The following is a 17,737-nucleotide window of genomic DNA, read 5'->3' as shown; positions in this document are numbered from 1 at the left end:
TAAATTTCAGTGAATCAAGTATCAGTGGTTAAATCCTGAAATCTGTCTTACGTGCATGAAAGGTTAATTTTGTGACTAGTACTGAGGTGGAGAGAAGGCTTGCTGTTGTATTTTGGGGTAGTCTCAGTTGTGGGAGCTAAGCTATGAAAAGCATGATGCATACAGAAATACTGATTTCAGAGAGGTTTTCGTGCTGACAGCTACTGCGTGAGCAGTGTGTAACGCTTCTTTAGGACCTTATTTGTATTTCCCTATGTTGTTTTTTACTGTTAAAAAAGGCTTATTTCTCCTAGCTTGGTAACTGTAAAACTTGCACGTTAAAGGTTGATGTCCAAGTGTCCAGACTGTGGCGATTTACAATGTATTTGTTATACTTATTGTACTTTAGAGAGAGAAACACAAGCTGAATCCAAACAGAAACCAGCAGATTAATGTGAGAAAAGTAAGAACAAGAAAAGAAGAGTGGGAGAGAAGGAAAATGGGCATTGAGTTCATGAGTGACGCAAAGAAAATGGAGCAGGCAGGAAGCATGAAAGAGGACAAAATGCCCAAAGGGTTTGTCATTTTGTTTTACTCAAAGCCCTGGCTTTTTGTTGCTTACCTTGCTTCCAGTCTTACAGATAAGTGCATCAGTTTACTGTGTTCACTAAAAGCCAGGCTGCACGATTGTTTGTTACTAATACAATACAGCTCTGTGCAGTAATGGGACGAAGAGATCCTTTTGCTCCCTCTCTTGGGCTTATTTGACAGAGCATCCTAGACTTTGTATCTTTATGAACTCTCTGCTCAACTAATATTTACGTTTCCCAGTTTCTCTAAGCTTTTGCAACAAAATTATTTGTGCAAACAAAAAGCATTTTCTAACTTTTGAAATTAGTTTTCTCTGCTTTGGTAAAGTATATTCTTCTGCATAATTGTGAGTGCTTGCAATATTGCTTTCCTTTTTCTGCTGCTGCTGTTAATGTAAGACCAATCTGATAAGCATTATCACTTCAAACAATGGACTGTCAAAATCATCGACCAAAACAACGTGCTTCATCATGGCTACTAAAGAATTGTAAAACCTGGATAACTTCTTTTCTTGTGTTTTTAAAGTCTCCACTGTAAGGGAGCATTGTGCATGTGGTTAGTGCGCTGAAATATTTAAAGCATTAAGTTTTAGTCCTTTTATGCTGACTTGTCAGACTAATTTATTTTCAAGTCATGTTAAGCTGAACCATGATTTTCTGTTGCATTTGTTCTTGTGCTTTCCAATGGGCTTAGATGGGAATGGTGCTTGACAATCAGGGAGTCCTGCTGCAAGAGAAAATAATTCTGCTTATATTTTTAGGTTTTCTTGCGAGTTGTTTAGATAATGTCATTACACTTACATAATCTGTTCTTCTACATCCATTTACTTTAATTTTAGGTCCCATGCATCTGATGTTACAGATTATTCTTATCCTGCCACTCCGAATCATTCCCTCCATCAGCAGATAGCAATGCCTTCATATGGAACAGGAGATGGTCCACAGTACATGGGAGTATCCCAAAGCCATGAGCATGAATACAGACCACCTTCTACCACCGCACGACATGCTACTTTAAACAGACCTCAGCAACCACCTCCACCTCCACCCCAGCCTTCAGATGGCCAACATAGCTCAGTACCTGTGGTACCAGCAGAATATGGGTAAAACTCCTGATTTACTCCAGTGAATTGTTGACAAAGCTAGAGAGATGCATGTTTTTCATAACCATCAACATCAAATGGCATGCACAAAAAAACCCCACGTACCTTAGTTATTTCACTGGGGAGAACAGAACAAGCTTGATGCAATTTGTACGTATGAATTGAATTTGAGTGAGGAAATGGGAAAAGCAGAAATAATTAGTTGTATATTGAATGTGGTGAAATCAATGTATTTGTAACATATTAGAGGTCCCTAGTATAATTTAAAAAGGGCATAATTTTCCTTTATAGTAAAAAGTAGTTACAACATAATTTGAATATTTTAAACTCCAGGAAAGGTATGGGAAAAGGTATTGCTGAATGTGATTAATATGAACATTTTTATGCTGCATCACTGAAATGATTTTTAAAGGAGCTTATGCTGGAACTGGAAGGGATCCCTTCAGACACAGAATCAAGTTCCCTACTGCCACAGACATCTTTGTAACTCAGTTTATGCACTTACCAAACTCCTTTGTAAATATTTTGCCTGAAAACATTTTGAAGAAAGGCTTGTTCCAGGGTACTGGTTCTCTGATGGCAAGAAACCATTTATTTTCTAACCAGTCTGTACCTATTTTTTCTTTTGTCCTTTTGCTCAAGTAACTTGCAATTTCAGGTCACAACCCCAGCAAAGTTGTATTTGTTTTCGTCTGTGTCACTTTGAGCTAAGCCAGCCAAGCTTTTTCAACCTCACTTGATGCATCCCAGAATAGCATTTGCCTGATTAATGACAATATCATGCTGTAGATGACTCAGTAATGCTATGAGTGACTGCTCCAACATGCATTTTCTCTCTGTTATTTCCAGTTTTAGCAAAAATTCTTGTGGTTAGTCCCCAGGTACACGACCACTGGCAGTGTATCACTGCTGTCAGACATTGACATCTGTTGCTGATTGTCATTAACTTTACTTCATCTCCTGTATCTAGTTCTTTACCTACTTTATAACTCTTACACTAATTCTCCATTTTTTTCTGTTTAACTCTGTTAATGACATTTTAACAAATAAATTAGCTCTTCCCTGTTCTCTTCCTTGCTTCTTTAAATTATCAATCAAATTTACCAATTTAATTGAATGATACTTAAATTGATAAACTTGACTAAAGAAGCACATGAGATGCATGATAGACTCTCGGGTAAATGTTTCCATTCCTACTTTCCATTTTCCTCCATGCCCATCTCTTATTATCTCTTAATGTTTGTTCCAAGGTTGTATTTTATGGAAGTGGTATGCATAGTATACAATTTTCTTGGTCCCTTCCTAATCATAGGCACTGTATATAATATTTTTTTATAGAGTAGATGTTTAGAAACAAATATAGATGTATAGTTAACTAGGCAGGAGTAATAAGATAATTCTATTTTTTTGTGGACTACTGAAAGGAGGTTGCTCTTTACTACTACTTCTGCTTTAAATTTCGATACTATCAATATTTGATAATTTACATGCCTGTGATCATTTACATATGTAATACACCAGTTGAAATTCCTCTCAAATTTTTGATTTGAGTTAAGGCTGGATGAGAGCAGTTTAAGGGGTGGTGATTCTGTAAATCCTAACTTCTGATGCATTAAAGATTTTTATTTTGTTTTATATAGGATGGTTCCAGCTCAGATGGTGGATTATTACAATCCTACGGGGCCTCCCCCTCCTCCTCCCCCCCCAATGATCCCTTCAGCACAAACTGCGTTTGTGAGTCCCCTTCAGCTTCCTGTGCCGCCTTCCCATCCCGGACTGGTGACGGGCTCTACATATGCAGCTACTCATCCTCCTCCTCCTACTGGGCTTGTTGTCACTGCTCCTCCTCCTCCTGGCCCACCTCCCCCCCCTCCAGGCCCTCCTGCTGCAGCTTCATCCCTCTCTTCCTCCCCCATGCATGCTCCTCCAGCTGCTGAGGCAAAACGCCATGACGCTGCACAGCCGCCAATAAGTGATGCGCGAAGTGATCTTCTTGCTGCCATCCGAATGGGTAAGAGAATGCTGAGTCTTAGCTATTTCTTTTTTTTTTTCGATGAAAGCACTGTTTTTTTACTGATTTTCCAGTAATCTGAGCTCAAGGCTTCTCTTCCTAGTTAGGCCAAATTTTGTTGAGAGAATTAGTTGACCACAACAGGTACCACACACATATTCTAACATTTGTCAACCTTGATCTGTTTCTAAAACCTCATGTTCCAAGATCTGCAGCTTTGTTAAAAACATTCTAGTATTTGTGTGGACATAATAAAATGAAAATGGTATTTATGTTTATCATGTAGAACTTCATTAGAAGTACACGAATTTTCAGTTCTGTTCAGAACTGAGTTATCCAACACCAGGTTTCAGCCTAGTGATTTTTAATCCATGACTAATGGCTATTCCCCACTTGAATTATACTACAGAGCTGTAGTTCTTAATGGTATTTCCAAACACTTGTGAGAAGTGTCATCTTCAGATCAAAAGGATATGTATTGGATATAAAGGATATTCAGTCTTGAATATTCACTTTTAACATATTGTTGGCAATTTTAGAAGTCTAGAAGCACTTAGACTCTGAGAATGGATTCCAATCTGCCTTTTTTTCTCTCTCTCTTCTTTGCTTGGGAAAACTCTAATTCAACGGTTCTTTCGTTTTTCTTCCTGAATATACTGCTAGAACACAAAACTCACCAATAACAACGTGAAATTTAAAAAAAAAAAAAAAATCTGAAAAGTTAATTTGGGCGTATTTGTCTCCACAGGAATTCAGCTGAAAAAAGTGCAAGAACAACGTGAACAAGAAGCAAAGCGAGAACCAGTGGGAAATGATGTGGCAACCATCCTTTCAAGACGCATCGCTGTGGAATACAGCGATTCTGACGACGATTCAGAATTTGATGAGAACGATTGGTCAGATTGAACCTGCTCTAAGCACACTGGCAAGTTCATGAAATACTTGGCTTCAGTGATTGCTTTCTTAGCACGATGTAAAGCAGGATGTTGACATGTATTAAGGCTAGTGATTGAAGTGCTAAAATTGAATTGGTATTATTCAGAATGCTGTAGCTTAGCAACTCTGGTAATAATGTGATTATGCTTATGCAGATCAGAAACTTGTCTTACTTTCAGTATTTACCGCATAATACTTAAGTGCCACTAAATGTAGCAAATCATGTGCTGCGTGCAAAATACGCTGCAGTTGTTGCACTGTTACAGAACCAGCATTTTATTTTACTTTCCTGATCTTAAGGGATAAAATATATTTTTTTGACTTTGCATCTTACTCTTTCAATTATGTAAACAAGTTGGGTACTTGTGAATTGGTCTGCATGTTAGCTTTTGAGGACAGTTAACTGTATGACTGGGTGAAGTGCTGAGTTCCATAAATACACAACTTTTTAAATTTTTATTAGATGCTAATTATGCCCATGTTAAAATGCAGCAGACAGTAACCAAATACCTACTTAGTCTATTTTTAAGCACATCTGGGCTTAGTTTTTTTGCATACAGATTTAATTCTATATAACTCAACCTTTTTTAATATTACAAATGTAGCAGATGATGAAATGTATGCTCTGAAGAATGAGTCCACGTGATCCAAAATTAACATGTTATGAGCAGACTGGACAAATTTGTAACAGCAATAGCCCTAGGTTGCTGCCTGCTTGTTGGGTAGAATGCTGGGAAGCCTCAGGTAGGTGGTGAATGTGTGTCTGTATTATAAAAGAGGGTTAAAACACCTGTACAGCTTTTCAGTTTTATGATACAGATCAACTAGACACAAAAATTTCAGGATAGACCTGATTGAAGCCATGTGGGTGTTGCATTGTAGAAACGTCATGCTGTTATTGCTGAAGAATGGAACTCTGCCAGTCTACATCTAGCAATCAGATACATTTCACAAGTATTAAACTTGGTCCTTTTGCTTGTAGGTACAAATATTTGTAAATAAGTTTTGTTTGTTGATTTGTGTATGTATAGTCATGACAGATTGTTTTCGGTTTCCTGTAGCACATTTACTCAAAACTACCATTACTTTGAATGTATTTCTTTCCTAGTACATCGCATTTATGTAACAGTTATTGGCAGATAAAGCAGTTTTAATGGCTGTTTAGGTACTGTGCTGTCTGTGTACATTCTTTTTCTCTTTCCCTTGGAACAGTGGCTGACATAGTCTGCTTTGGCTGTCTGTTTTCTTTAAAAGTAATTCATATTTTTTTCTCAGTACAGTATTAAAATGTTTTTTTCTTTTGGACTGGGAGTAGGGCTGCTGCTTTGCCTAATGAGGCTTTTAAAAATGTATTAAGAGGAGAAATTTCTTTCATTAACAGGTTAATTTTAATCTTTGTAACAGAAGTCAGTGTAATTCCAGGTCTAAACATTTGGTAAAACTCCTTTGTTCTGTGAGGCCCTGTCTGTTCTTAAAAATAACAAAGAAAAAAAGTATATGAAATGAAAACAAACAAATGAAATGGAAGATCATTATCTAACCTCTGTTTACACAATTAACAGTTTTTAGTCCTGAGAATGTAACAGCCTAACAAAATGTTTGCATGCAAGCTGCTGGCGATTTCATTGCTGTTTAATCTGCATTTATTTTTTTTCAATTTGTGATGGTTGCTTATATGGTAGGGTGGCAACATGCTGCCTCAATGTCGGTGTTAAAGATTTATCTTATAAAGTACAACCAATCTCTGCATAATGCAATCTGCAACTACAGTTCCTGCTAATCAGTGGCAGCTGAAGGTACTCATCTCAGTTTGCTAGATCTGTTCTTGTCTTTGCCTTAAATACAAAGCTGACTTTTGCTTTATTTTGTGCACTGGAGTCTGAGGTCTGCGTGTCCACAGAGGCCGTAGCTTGATGATGGCTTTCACTAATGCACGAGGGATGGTTTGTTCTGATCATAACGATGCACGTGCACGGTGGCTTGCAAAATGTTCTCCAGATGAGTCGGATCGAAGCGCGACTCAGACTGCAGTGTTACGCTGCTGTACAGGTGGGGAGAGTACTCTCAGTATTCTTTTAATACGTGTTGAAATATATCAGCAGAAAATTCTTTCCATTCTACTGAAATTTGATATGACAGAAGATTTATTTTATGAGCACAGAGGCTGGGTGTATCTGAAATTTTGTAACTTGTTGTTTTTAAATAATAAACCTTAAACAAGCAACCAGTTGTGACCAGTTAAGGTGGTGTAGATTTTTCAGTCTTATTAGCCAACCTGTTTTTCTGAACCTGCTATGTTGTCATTTTCCTTTCAGCATTAATTAATAAAAATGTGAATTTAGTGATGTAAACTAACATTCTAGGCTGTTTTTATCAGTTTTATCATACTTCGGGTTGTGAATAAGTAACAAATATGAATAAAATCTCACTTTTGAGCCTGTCTTTCTTTCCTTAGGTTACTAAGACTTTACTATTAATCTTTATCCCTTTTTGTTGAATAACATAAATGAAAATAGAACACTTACAAATGCTGTCTGTGATCCCAGGAGCCACAGTTTTATTGGGACATAGGCCAGAGACCGCAAAAACAGACTGTGTTAAGGCACTGCTGTGCCTAACTAATGTTTTTTCATAATCCACTTTTTTTTTTTTTTGCAACCTGGATTAAAACTGAGTGAAGATTCTTGGCTGGTGTACGCAGGTATTAATTTCCCTACAGATAGGTTAATTTTTTTTAGGGAAACATTAAGCAGCACCTTGGCTCTCAGAACAGGGCAGAACGTATCAATGGTATTAGTAAGCCCCTTTCCCCCCACCATTTTTATAAGGAAGAGTCTTTGTAGATTAATGATACCAAGCACACTACTGTAAAATGCAAGCCCATGTTTGCCTACCACAGAACATTTGTAATTAATTTTTTTAATAGAGTTAAAGCCTCATATGGTAACAAGGATAAGCTTTCCCATCATGCTGGGAAGAACTCACATAGAACAGTTGTGTAATCTAGTAGCCTAATTGCATGTTAAACAAATTTATTTGTGCATTTTAAACTTAGTTGTTCCCTGGAAAAATGAATTCATTTTTACTCAGAACTGAACATTCTAGTCCCTCTTGTGCACGTTTTTTTTTCCTGATTCGAACTTAATTCAGGTAACTGAGAGCAAAGACACCAATTCTAAATACAAACTGAATATATGGACTCGCAACTCTTGTTCAAAGGCTACTTTGGTAAAGCCAGCTGATACAATCGTTTAAACACTGTAAATACTCATTTATCAGTTGGACTGATGATTGCGCTGACAACATCACTTGGCATACTGTTCTCTACAGCTTTTATGGTTGTCTTTTTGAATATTTAATATTAAAAAATATTTTGAATATTAAAGAGTATTTCCATGCAGCTAACCTGACAGACCAGTTGGATTTTTGGTATTTCAGATTCCTCAGTACCAAGATGAACTGAATGGAGAAGATCTTTATTGTAAGAGAGGTGCATGCAGTTTCAGAACAAGTTCAAAACTCATCTAAGTTTGCAATGTGTGAATTAGTTCAGGAGGAAAGGAAGAGAGTCCTTGTTGGAAAATCGGTTCTTGTGATGCATTTTTCAGGTGCTGCCTCGTCACGTGCTGGGCATTGTTTTTAATACTAAAGAGGTGTTCCCTTCCACTTCAAACAACACACCTAAAGAATGCAGCAAATGTGTTACTTTAAAATATCCATGTACACTGAAGGGGGTATAAACCTGATAATAATGGAAATTCAATGTAAGTCCTGTGTCTGAAAGCTATCCAAAGATTACTCTGAAAACTGTACAAACAGAGCTTCAACCTTGTGTTGTCTGCTTTGGGGAAAGTTTCTTGCCCTCTGGAGGGCAGCCAGCCTGCCTCACTAATTCTGAGCGAGTTTGAGGAGTTTCTGGTACCAGTACTTAGGGACGTAAGGATCTTGTGGCAGCTTTGTGCTCATGTACTGAAGCATTATCAATGTGCTTGGCGATGTATGGGGAATGGAAATAAATGATGATCCCTGCTGGAAGCCCTCAGGCCCTGGCATCAGCCACAAAATAACGAGGAGTGCCTTGGGAAGTTTGTTCAATGACGAGCTCAGTTCTCTTGGACATTAAAGGAAGTGTGGGTACTTGGAAGGACTTGCTGTAGGTTTCCAATCAAACATCATCTTTCTTTGAAGAGGGGAATAGAAAGAATGGGAACACTAGAAAGAAAAATGTTAAGTGCGGAACAGGGAGAAGGAATTTCATATTTGCCTTCTCTAGCAGTAGCTGGAGGCGCAGAGTGATTTTTCATGTGCTATCCAATATCTTCAAATTTCTCTGGAGCCATGCGTTCTTGTCTGGGTGACACAGGTGCATGCTCATATGTGGGGAAAGCAGTCTCATATGTTTGTGCTGGGCTGGGCTTTTTTTCAGTGCCGTAAGAAAACAAGTAGCCTTTAAGATTCTTAGCTAAATATAGTAAACTCTGTGGAGATTAATCCTTAATGTTGCAGATAAATAAAGAAGTTCTTATCTGATTAGCTGGAGCAGGAGGTACTTCTGCGCTTCGCTCCTGGGGAGGAGGTCACATGCAAAGTACTTTGGGGATTAGGGCTGAGGGCAACTGTTCCTTAAAGGTCTTAGCAGCTTGTCTTCATTTTTGCGCTTGTCTTCATTTTTGCGTGGTATGACAGTGTGTTGCTGAGTGAAAATGCTGAGTGACTCAGAGACAGCACATCTGCCTTCCTGCTCAGCAATCACTCATGCCAATGTGATGCAGGTTAAGGGAAGGAAGAGGGCTGGGAATCTGGCAAACTTACCCTAAAGCCAATTAATAGTGGGGCATCTGTCCCACCTGTCTTTGAGAGCAACTCTAGCAAGCAGGAGTCCTACAGAGTGTACTGACGGATATGGCAGAACTCACCTAACTAGGTTTTCTCCAATTTTCGTGAAAGCTGTGATGCCTTGTAATGTCAGCCAACTCTGATTAATTCTTCATTCAGTTTTCAGAGTAATTCTGCTGCTAATGTTTTATTTCTCTGGTAAATTTTCCAGTAAAAACTTTCTAGTCCCTTATCAGTTACCTTTCTCTGACTTGCTGAATTGTCTGCATCTCTTGCTTTTTACCCTTAAATTGGATGCAGTCATCAACCCTTGTAGAATTACCTTTGCTTTTCTGAAGTTATTAGCCTGCTGCTGATTTTCATCAGCAGCCTGCCCCTCTGCACCCTTCTGTTTTCTTCCTTCTGGTGTTTTTTTCAATAGACTGTGTGTTATCAAAGATATTTCCATCGACTGCTTCAGCAGGACTTTCAGTTTGGTTGGGTGGCTGTGGTTTCTTCCCTTGAATAGATTCTTGCTATGAGCAGTCACACAACAGTGGGTGTTACAAGGGATGCCATTTCCAGGTGCAGGGCCTTTTCTCCTCCCCTGTGGATGATGCTGGTAGTAGCAGGATTATTTATCCTAGGCTTAAGTTAGTGGTTAAACTTGAATCTTTGTAAAATTACTGCTCATGAAGTCCTCACCTTGGCTTCCCGTGGGCATACCTTCAGGTTTCTTTATATTCATTCTCTCTGATCTGTCTCTGTGGTGTTTGCGGCCACACCTGGATTGGTTCATTCTACTCTGTTTGGTTTTCCTTCCAAATCTAGCATACTTCCTAAAACTTTTTCTTAGGTTGCTTTCAAGCAGTGTGCTAAACTGCTCCTGACTTCCAGATGTCATGGATGTTACTTCTGTATTTAGGCAAGAAGAATTTTCTTTTGTGTGTTTCATGTTCTTCAAATGGCTGCCAAAGAGTGGTAGTTTCACACTGATGGGCAGCAGAACCCCACCACAGCCCCTCTCTCATTCCCCCTCAAAAGAAGAGGGAGAGAAAATATGGTGGAAAAGGGCTCAAGGGCTGAGATAAGGACAGCTTGCCAGTTACTGTCATGGGCAAAACGGACTCAGTGTAAAGGAGATTCATGTAGTTTATTGCCTATCACTGGCAGACTAGAGCAGTGAGAACTAAAAACAAAACCAAAAACACCTTCCCCCCACCCAACCTCTTCCACCTCCTCCCCCTGAGTGGTGCAGGGGAACAGGGAATGGGGGCTGCGGTCAGTCCCTGACGCTTCGTCTCCGCCGCTCCCTCACGGTCCCTCCCTGCCCCTGCTCCCCGTGGGGTCCCTCCCACAGGATGCCGTCCTTCCCGAACTGAGCCTGCGGGGGCTGCCCACAGGCTGCAGCTCTTCAAGAACTGCTCCCACACGGCTCCGTACCGCGGGGTCCATCCCCCAGGAGCAAACTGCTCCAGCACGGGTCCCCCACGGGCGGCAGCTCCCCCCAGACCCCCTGCTCCTGCGTGGGCTCCTCTCCACGGGCTGCAGCTCCGGCCCGGGGCCTGCTCCTGCGGGGGCTCTCCATGGGCCGCAGCCTCCTCCAGGCCACATCCCCCTGCTCCACCGGGGGCTCCTTCACGGGCTGCAGCGTGGAGATCTGCTCCGTGTGGGACCCGTGGGCTGCAGGGGGACAGCCTGCTCCACCAGGGGCCTCTCCACGGGCCGCAGGGGAACTTGTGCTGCGTGCCTGGAGCACCTCCTGCCCTCCTGCTGCACTCACCTTGGGGGCTGCAGGGCTGCTTCTCTCTCAGCTCTCACCCCTCTCTCCCAGCTGCTGTAGAACAGCAGGTTTTTTTTTCCCCTTTCTTAAATGGGTTCTCACACAGGTGCAAATATCGCTCATGGCTCTGCTCTTGCCAGCAGCAGGTTCCTTTGGAGCTGGCCCTTATCTGACATGGGCAGCTTCTGGTTTCTTCTCACAGAGGCCACCCCTGCAGCCCCCCACTACCAAAACCTCTCCACATAAACCCAATACAAGTGTGAAGCGCTATGCTTTAGTTTCTAATTTGAAATACATATACTGAGGTTTCCATTATTTATAAATGTCAGTGGTTCCTGGGAGCATAACTTACTTAAAATCTATGGCTCCTGCTGGTTGGCTCATTGCTTCTCTCAGTGATGGATCACTGATTTTCTTTCACTGTTGAAAATCACCATTGTGGCATATCACAAACCCTTTTTACAAAGATATCCAAGATCGCCTTCTTTGTACCCACCTAACTTATATAAGACAAATTCTTATCTGAAAAAAAATAGTTATATTTTATCTCATCCTCTGTATTCTCTTCAAAACCCCTAGCGACTGTCAAGTCACTCTTTGCTTTTTAAATGATTTAAGAGCCATCTTCATTCTTTAAGTTGACATAATCTGTCTAGAAAACTGAATTTAGGTCTACCACATGCTCCAAGTAAAGGGCATTCCATCCCTCTCCTCTGGCGCCCCTCCTGACCTATATTCCTTGATATGTCTCTAGGATTTATATGAATTATTTATATGGCATGATAGATTTACTTCATTCTTTGCTGAAAGAGATAATAAATCCTCACTTTAGGGATTTCTAAATCTTGTTAAAATATACCAAATTGGGAGGCAGCTGCTAACAGCTACGGTTATTTGAGATGAGAGACGCGGAGAGTCGTCTAGCTTTTCTCTTACTGTAGCATCTAAGAAAAAGCATTTAAGTACAGCATGCTTCAGTTAAATGGGGACAATAACACCATAATTTCATGGCATTCTTTTTTCTTTTAAATGGCAGATAGGAAAATAGAGATTTTAGGACTGAGATGGGGAAGAAGAGAAAGGCCAAGATCTTTCCTGTGCTAAAGAATAGGTGAAGATATTTCAGTGAATAATTGATGACACATTGTATTTGTTTTATTTTATCTCCATACAGAAATGCCCTCTGGATGGTGAGGCTAAGTTTTAACCTTCTCCCTGAAGGTCACCTTACATATTTTATTCTCTTCACCTCATCAGTTCCAGTATGGAATGACCTTTCCTTTCAATCCAGTCATCTGTGTGCTTCAGCTTTTATTTCTTTCATTGATCATATGAGACGCGAGAGTACAAACAGCACTGACACGCTGCTGGCCTTGCTACCCGATTAGGGTGAATAGATTAAGATGACATTTAAATAGTAAATAGATCTTTTTTAAAATTCATGAATACAGGAATTATTAAAAGGAGTGTAGTGAACCAGGAATGTTTTCTGCTCACAAAGTAAAGCACGGAAAATCAGGGTGGTAGGATATTTAAGGAATATGTGGGTAAAATGTACTTCCAAAGCACAGCTCAATTTTAAGGCTTCCAGTTGTGAGCTTTGCACAATTGCTGTAATTACCAGTCTGCTGCAGGTATTTCTTCTGTTTTGTTGGGCTGCAACCATTTATTCTCACCTATCTGTTTGCTGAACGCTGCCGGGGATCCCAATGCTGCCCAGGAGATAAGAAGTGAAAAAAAATGTAGGCTCAGGAAGAGTAAGTGCAATGGAAATGGAGAAGTGGTGGGAAGGTAAGAGCAAAGCTGAACCCTTAGGATATCTGACTTCTTGGCAGAACAGAACCGAAGTTATCAGGGCACCGTTCATTTCTTAGAACAGAAGTTAAAGACAGTAATGTGGATTTTGGGGTTTCCATCTCTTCAGATACGTGGCACTGGGGACACTGTCACACCTAATCACACTTAATGCCTCACATTTTCTCTTTGGTGCCCAATTTAGACAGACAGGTAAAGAGAGTCCTTGATAGCATTACTTTCCTTCTACTCAAATTGTTTTGAGATTTATGCATGACAAGCACACTACTGGAAATAGGTGAAACTGCTGCTTAAACAGCTGTGATGTCAACTAGCGGGTCAGACCGTGTCCATGTTACACGAACCTCAGAAAGCGTGTCTGTAAATTCATGCAGGGAGCACTGGTCGGCACTATGGACATTTCAGGACTTCTGCTTCATCCTGGTTTTAGTCTGGTTCTGTGAACAAAACCCAGAGGGAGCATGTCTGAGGCTTAGCTTCAGCTGGAAGGAGTTGAATTCATGCACTGCTCCATCACGTGTATTAAGGGATGGCGAGTGGGATGAAGCAGGAGATTTGCTTCAGAAGCACTTGTGATCCAAAATATTGGTATGGACAATGCCCAGGAGGTGGCTGTGATAAGTGCACGACTGCCAAACAGCTCCATGTCGCAGCTGTCTACACTTCCAATACACATTCACTCTTGTCCACTAATACCGTCATTCCTCACCATCGTATATCTCTAAGTCTGGGAGAGGCAGAAACCTGCATCTTCACACCCTGTGCCTCATAAGATGAAGAAGCATTGCTGTCGTGCTTCTGAAAGTGATATAGTGCAGCAGAGCTCTCCTAGGCAGCTCGCGTGGCTGCCTGACCAGGCAGCTTCCCCGGTGCTAATCCTAGAAAACGAGCCAAGTAGGATTAACAAGATAGTGAAAACCTATCATCCGGCCATTGCATTTTTGAGTTTGATTCAAATACGAGGCCAGATAATGAAGTAAGCAGGAAATATCTGAGCACAGTGTCACCAGCTAGGAGTTCCCTGCTCAGTGAGACGCTGCCGGACCTGGGAGGGGAGCGAGGGGTTTGACTCCCACTGGAGCTGGGAGAGGGCCCTGGCAGCCTCTGCCCTGCTGGAGCCTGCCCAGCACCTGGGAAAATGGTCAATCTGAGGTTCATTCACTTCTTTGTGTGATGTTATTAAAGACTTAGCTTGATGGAGAAGGGAAGTGCAAGCAGAGATCTTCCCTTGAGACTGATGGACCCACACTAGGCTTCTGTCTTCATCTCATTGTACCAGAAGCCTTAAAAATCTGCTGTCAGGAGAATTGGGTGCTGCTGTGATGTTTCTGTCCCCTGCAAACCTTTACACCAGACAAGAGGAGCGGTATTTCTGTAGAAAGATGCTGACCTCCAGTGGACAAAAGGGGCAAGCCTCGGAATTTATTCTAATTAAGATTTAGCTGTATGAGACCCCAGCCAAGAGATGAAGATAAGGAGATTCACGCAGTTCACTATTCCCCAAACTCTTAATGCCTGTATTTAATTCTACTACACAGTCCCAGAGCAAATATTCCTGTGTAACTTGGTAAGGTTTCAGGGTCTTTAAAACTGCTGATTGTCTCACTAAAATGTTTCTGACTTCTTTCCCCGGAGGCACCCGACTGACCCACGTTCTGCAACAAGAGAAACAGCTCCTGGGACGTGATCTGCTCTACTAGTAGGGTGGCTCTAAGAGGATAAAGACCCCGGGAATGGCCCTCGGCAGATGATTTTAACTGGTCCTGTGTCAGTAACCGAGTGGCACCAATGGGCACGCCCCAGGCCTCCACAAAGCTGGGAGAGGTGTTGACTGCAGCAGCTTTGTGCTGGTGAGTGCTTCCAGCTTCATTCAGATGTGTGCTTGAGCCCTAGGGAAGCTGAGCATCTATGTTCAGTGTGTGAAGTAATAAAAGTCACCAGAATAATTAATTGTGCAGACTGCATTTGTGCAGCAGGTTTCATCGTCAGACCTTTGATGGCCGTAGCGGAGCCTAAAATGCCCAACCCAGATGACCTTGGTGGTCCCTCTGCAGCCTGGCTTGGGAGAAGTGCCGTGGATTTTGCCATGCTCCGAGATCTCCTAATGTGGGTCCTGTCACTGTCTCCACCACCATTATGAGGAGGAGAAAGCAAATGTTTCCTGGTCTCCAAGGGAAGAGCCTGTAGGAAACACCCTCACCAAGTGCGGTCAGAGCTGTTCGCAGCGCCCATGTTCGTGACTGCACGCTGTTAGGGGAGAAGCCAGCTGGGATTTTGGATTTGCTTTCTGTGAAAGATCCTAGCACATTTATATTGCTGCTTCTCTTTCTCTTGCTGTCCTGGAACTTCTCCAAATGCTGGAAGGATGTGAATAGTTGGTAGATGGAAGATGTTGGCACCTTCTGCTGTCCCCCTCCAGTGAAAAATGGGAATCATTCTTCCCCTAAAATAATGAAGGTGACTGATGCTTTTTGCAGCACCACTAAGTACACCACTCATTCTTTCATTAAAAAAAAAAAGGTAAAATATAAAATTCACCCAAAATTTTCCTCAGGAAACCTGATGATATAGCCAAAACCACAGGCGTTAATGCTCAAAGGTCGAACCAGATTTCATTAGGTGTGTTATTGTCTGGAAGCTATCAGCTGTCAGCCTGCTGGTGTAAGAATAGATCAGTGCTTGAATGACAACTAATCTATAACGTGAAATACGTTATAGAATCTTTAATTTACATAGAGATGAAGCCTGCTTACAGGGAATGAAAATCAATAGTGGCTTTTATATCATCCTCTGGGCAGAATATTAGATCTGAAACTCTGTAATGTCTAAACTGCATCAACAGATTACAAGCCAATAGTGCTAATAACATAAAAAAGATCAGTTTTGCCTTTCTTAATAAGCATGACAGGTCTGCAGTTTGCAGATGGGGTTTTTGTTCTTTCAGAACAATAAATGGGTTGCAGACATTTCCATTTTATTAGCATTTGAGGTTATGGCCAGAAGCTTGCGATGCCAAGAGCCATATAACCACAGAAAAAAAAAAAAAAGATGAACCCTGCAGTCTAGCCTGAATTTGAGGGATAATTGGCAGGCAGCTATGTTACCTGAACAGGAGTCCGGGCAATTTCATATTTAAAAGCCCACCCATGAGCAGAGAGATTTGCCAAATTAATTTTTATGCTGCAAGGACATAAGGCAGGGAGTGGACTCAGATTGAAACAAGTCATCTCAGCAAGCTCCGTGCTGTCAGTGCATGCGTACGGCATGCGGCGTGTCTCCCCGTACAGCCTCCTTCTGGTCTGGATCTGTCCAGGGAGTAACCACAGCACCAGTCAGCACCGTGTCTGGGAAAGGAATTGCTCTGTCTTGGTTGTGTTGTTCATTCCTCCGGGCTGGCGGGAGCCCCGTAACAACCTGCTTCCCCAGTTCTGTTCTCCAGGCTCTATTTCGCTACAATCTGCTTTGATCTTGAATAGAAGGGAAAGGTGACAACGAAAGAAAACATTTCCATCAGAACAATGTCTCTTTCCAAGAGCTTGTCACAACACAAAACACGATTAAAATTGACTGAACACCCACAGGAGGTACATAAAACTGCGTGCTGTGCAGTTTGTGGTGAGTCACGGGAGCAGCGCGCGGTGAACGTGGCACGCCAGCACAGTGGCTGGGTCCCTGCACCCTGTTCTGCAAGTCTCAGCTGCGCTGCTATTTCACCTCTTTTTTCCCCCCCCATCAGCTGCTCTCCGTCCTTCTGTATAATAAATGCAGTCATTAGTGCCACAAGGAACTTTATTTGGGCTCTTGACATCATTTTTTTCCTCGTCTGGTTTTAATCAGCTTTGCACAACTCAGGTCTGTCTTGAATCTGATGGACTTAGGGAGATGCAAGAAGAAGGAGCAGGTGCCAGAGGACAGAAGAAGGTGGTGGGAGGAGAAAAGGTGTGTGGTGCGATGGGAGAAGTAGGGCTGGCTGCAGAGAGGGGATGGGGATGGTTGGGCAGGGGGCTGCAGCTGGGAATGGATCTGGGGAGCTTGAAGGGCTGACACAAGGACTGCTGGTACCAAAGTGGGGACACCTGGTGCACACAGCAACCCAAAGGACAAGCATGAGCTGGAGAAGGTAGGCAAAGGAAAAGTATGTGAGGGAAATGGGCAGAGGTGCCTGTGCCTCGTAGGCAAATCATCGCCATGCCTTGGAGTGGCATCCAGAGCCCTCCTACTGCTGGGACAGGTCCTGGGGACCAGAGGCAGAGCCCCTTCTCCAGGTGTCAGTCCAGAGGGAAGGTGACCACAGGTGCCCTTGGGATGGCAGTGCTGGGTGTGGGATGACATTTTGGAAGGTTCTTCAGGCAGCCTGATTTAACAGCTTGTATCTCCCTGGCATTCCTTGTTTCTCCATTTCTCATGCTGCTGTGGGGAAGTCCTTTGATTTCTTTGGTTGTGCCCTATCTAGGCAAATAAAAGAGGAATGAAAGCTTCTGATACAGCAAATTTCATTAAACAGATTGATGTTTTAAAGAACAGGGAATGGATTCTGATACCTTTATTTTTCTTTTCTTTTTTGAAGATGCAGCCCATTTAATTAGTTATTGCAATGAATGATTTCTTTCAAGGCAATTTATTTCATTTTGCCCGCAGATAATTCTATTGAAGCGGCTAGAGTCTGAATTGTACAATTATCATATCATCCTATCTCTGCAGATAT

The 17,737-nt window shown here is 41.9% G+C and overlaps 1 protein-coding gene across 2 annotated transcripts in view; it reads left to right on the top strand.

Annotated features, from left to right (window-relative positions):
* Window positions 1-7,059, top strand: part of WASF3 (WASP family member 3) — a 70,378-nt gene extending 63,319 nt beyond the window's left edge. For both annotated transcript variants that reach the window (XM_050714308.1, XM_050714309.1), the window contains 4 exons: window positions 389-555; window positions 1,409-1,672; window positions 3,313-3,683; window positions 4,432-7,059. In XM_050714308.1, coding sequence (XP_050570265.1) covers window positions 389-555; window positions 1,409-1,672; window positions 3,313-3,683; window positions 4,432-4,589 — 960 coding nt within the window. In that variant the 3' untranslated portion in view covers window positions 4,590-7,059. The remainder of the gene's footprint in view (window positions 1-388; window positions 556-1,408; window positions 1,673-3,312; window positions 3,684-4,431) is intronic.
* Window positions 7,060-17,737: the final 10,678 nt, after the last annotated feature.

This window comes from Cygnus atratus, chromosome 1, assembly GCF_013377495.2.
Source record: "Cygnus atratus isolate AKBS03 ecotype Queensland, Australia chromosome 1, CAtr_DNAZoo_HiC_assembly, whole genome shotgun sequence".
Taxonomy (NCBI): domain Eukaryota; kingdom Metazoa; phylum Chordata; class Aves; order Anseriformes; family Anatidae; genus Cygnus; species Cygnus atratus.
Note: the sequence above shows the minus strand (reverse complement) of the source record. Positions and strands in the feature narration are given on the sequence as shown.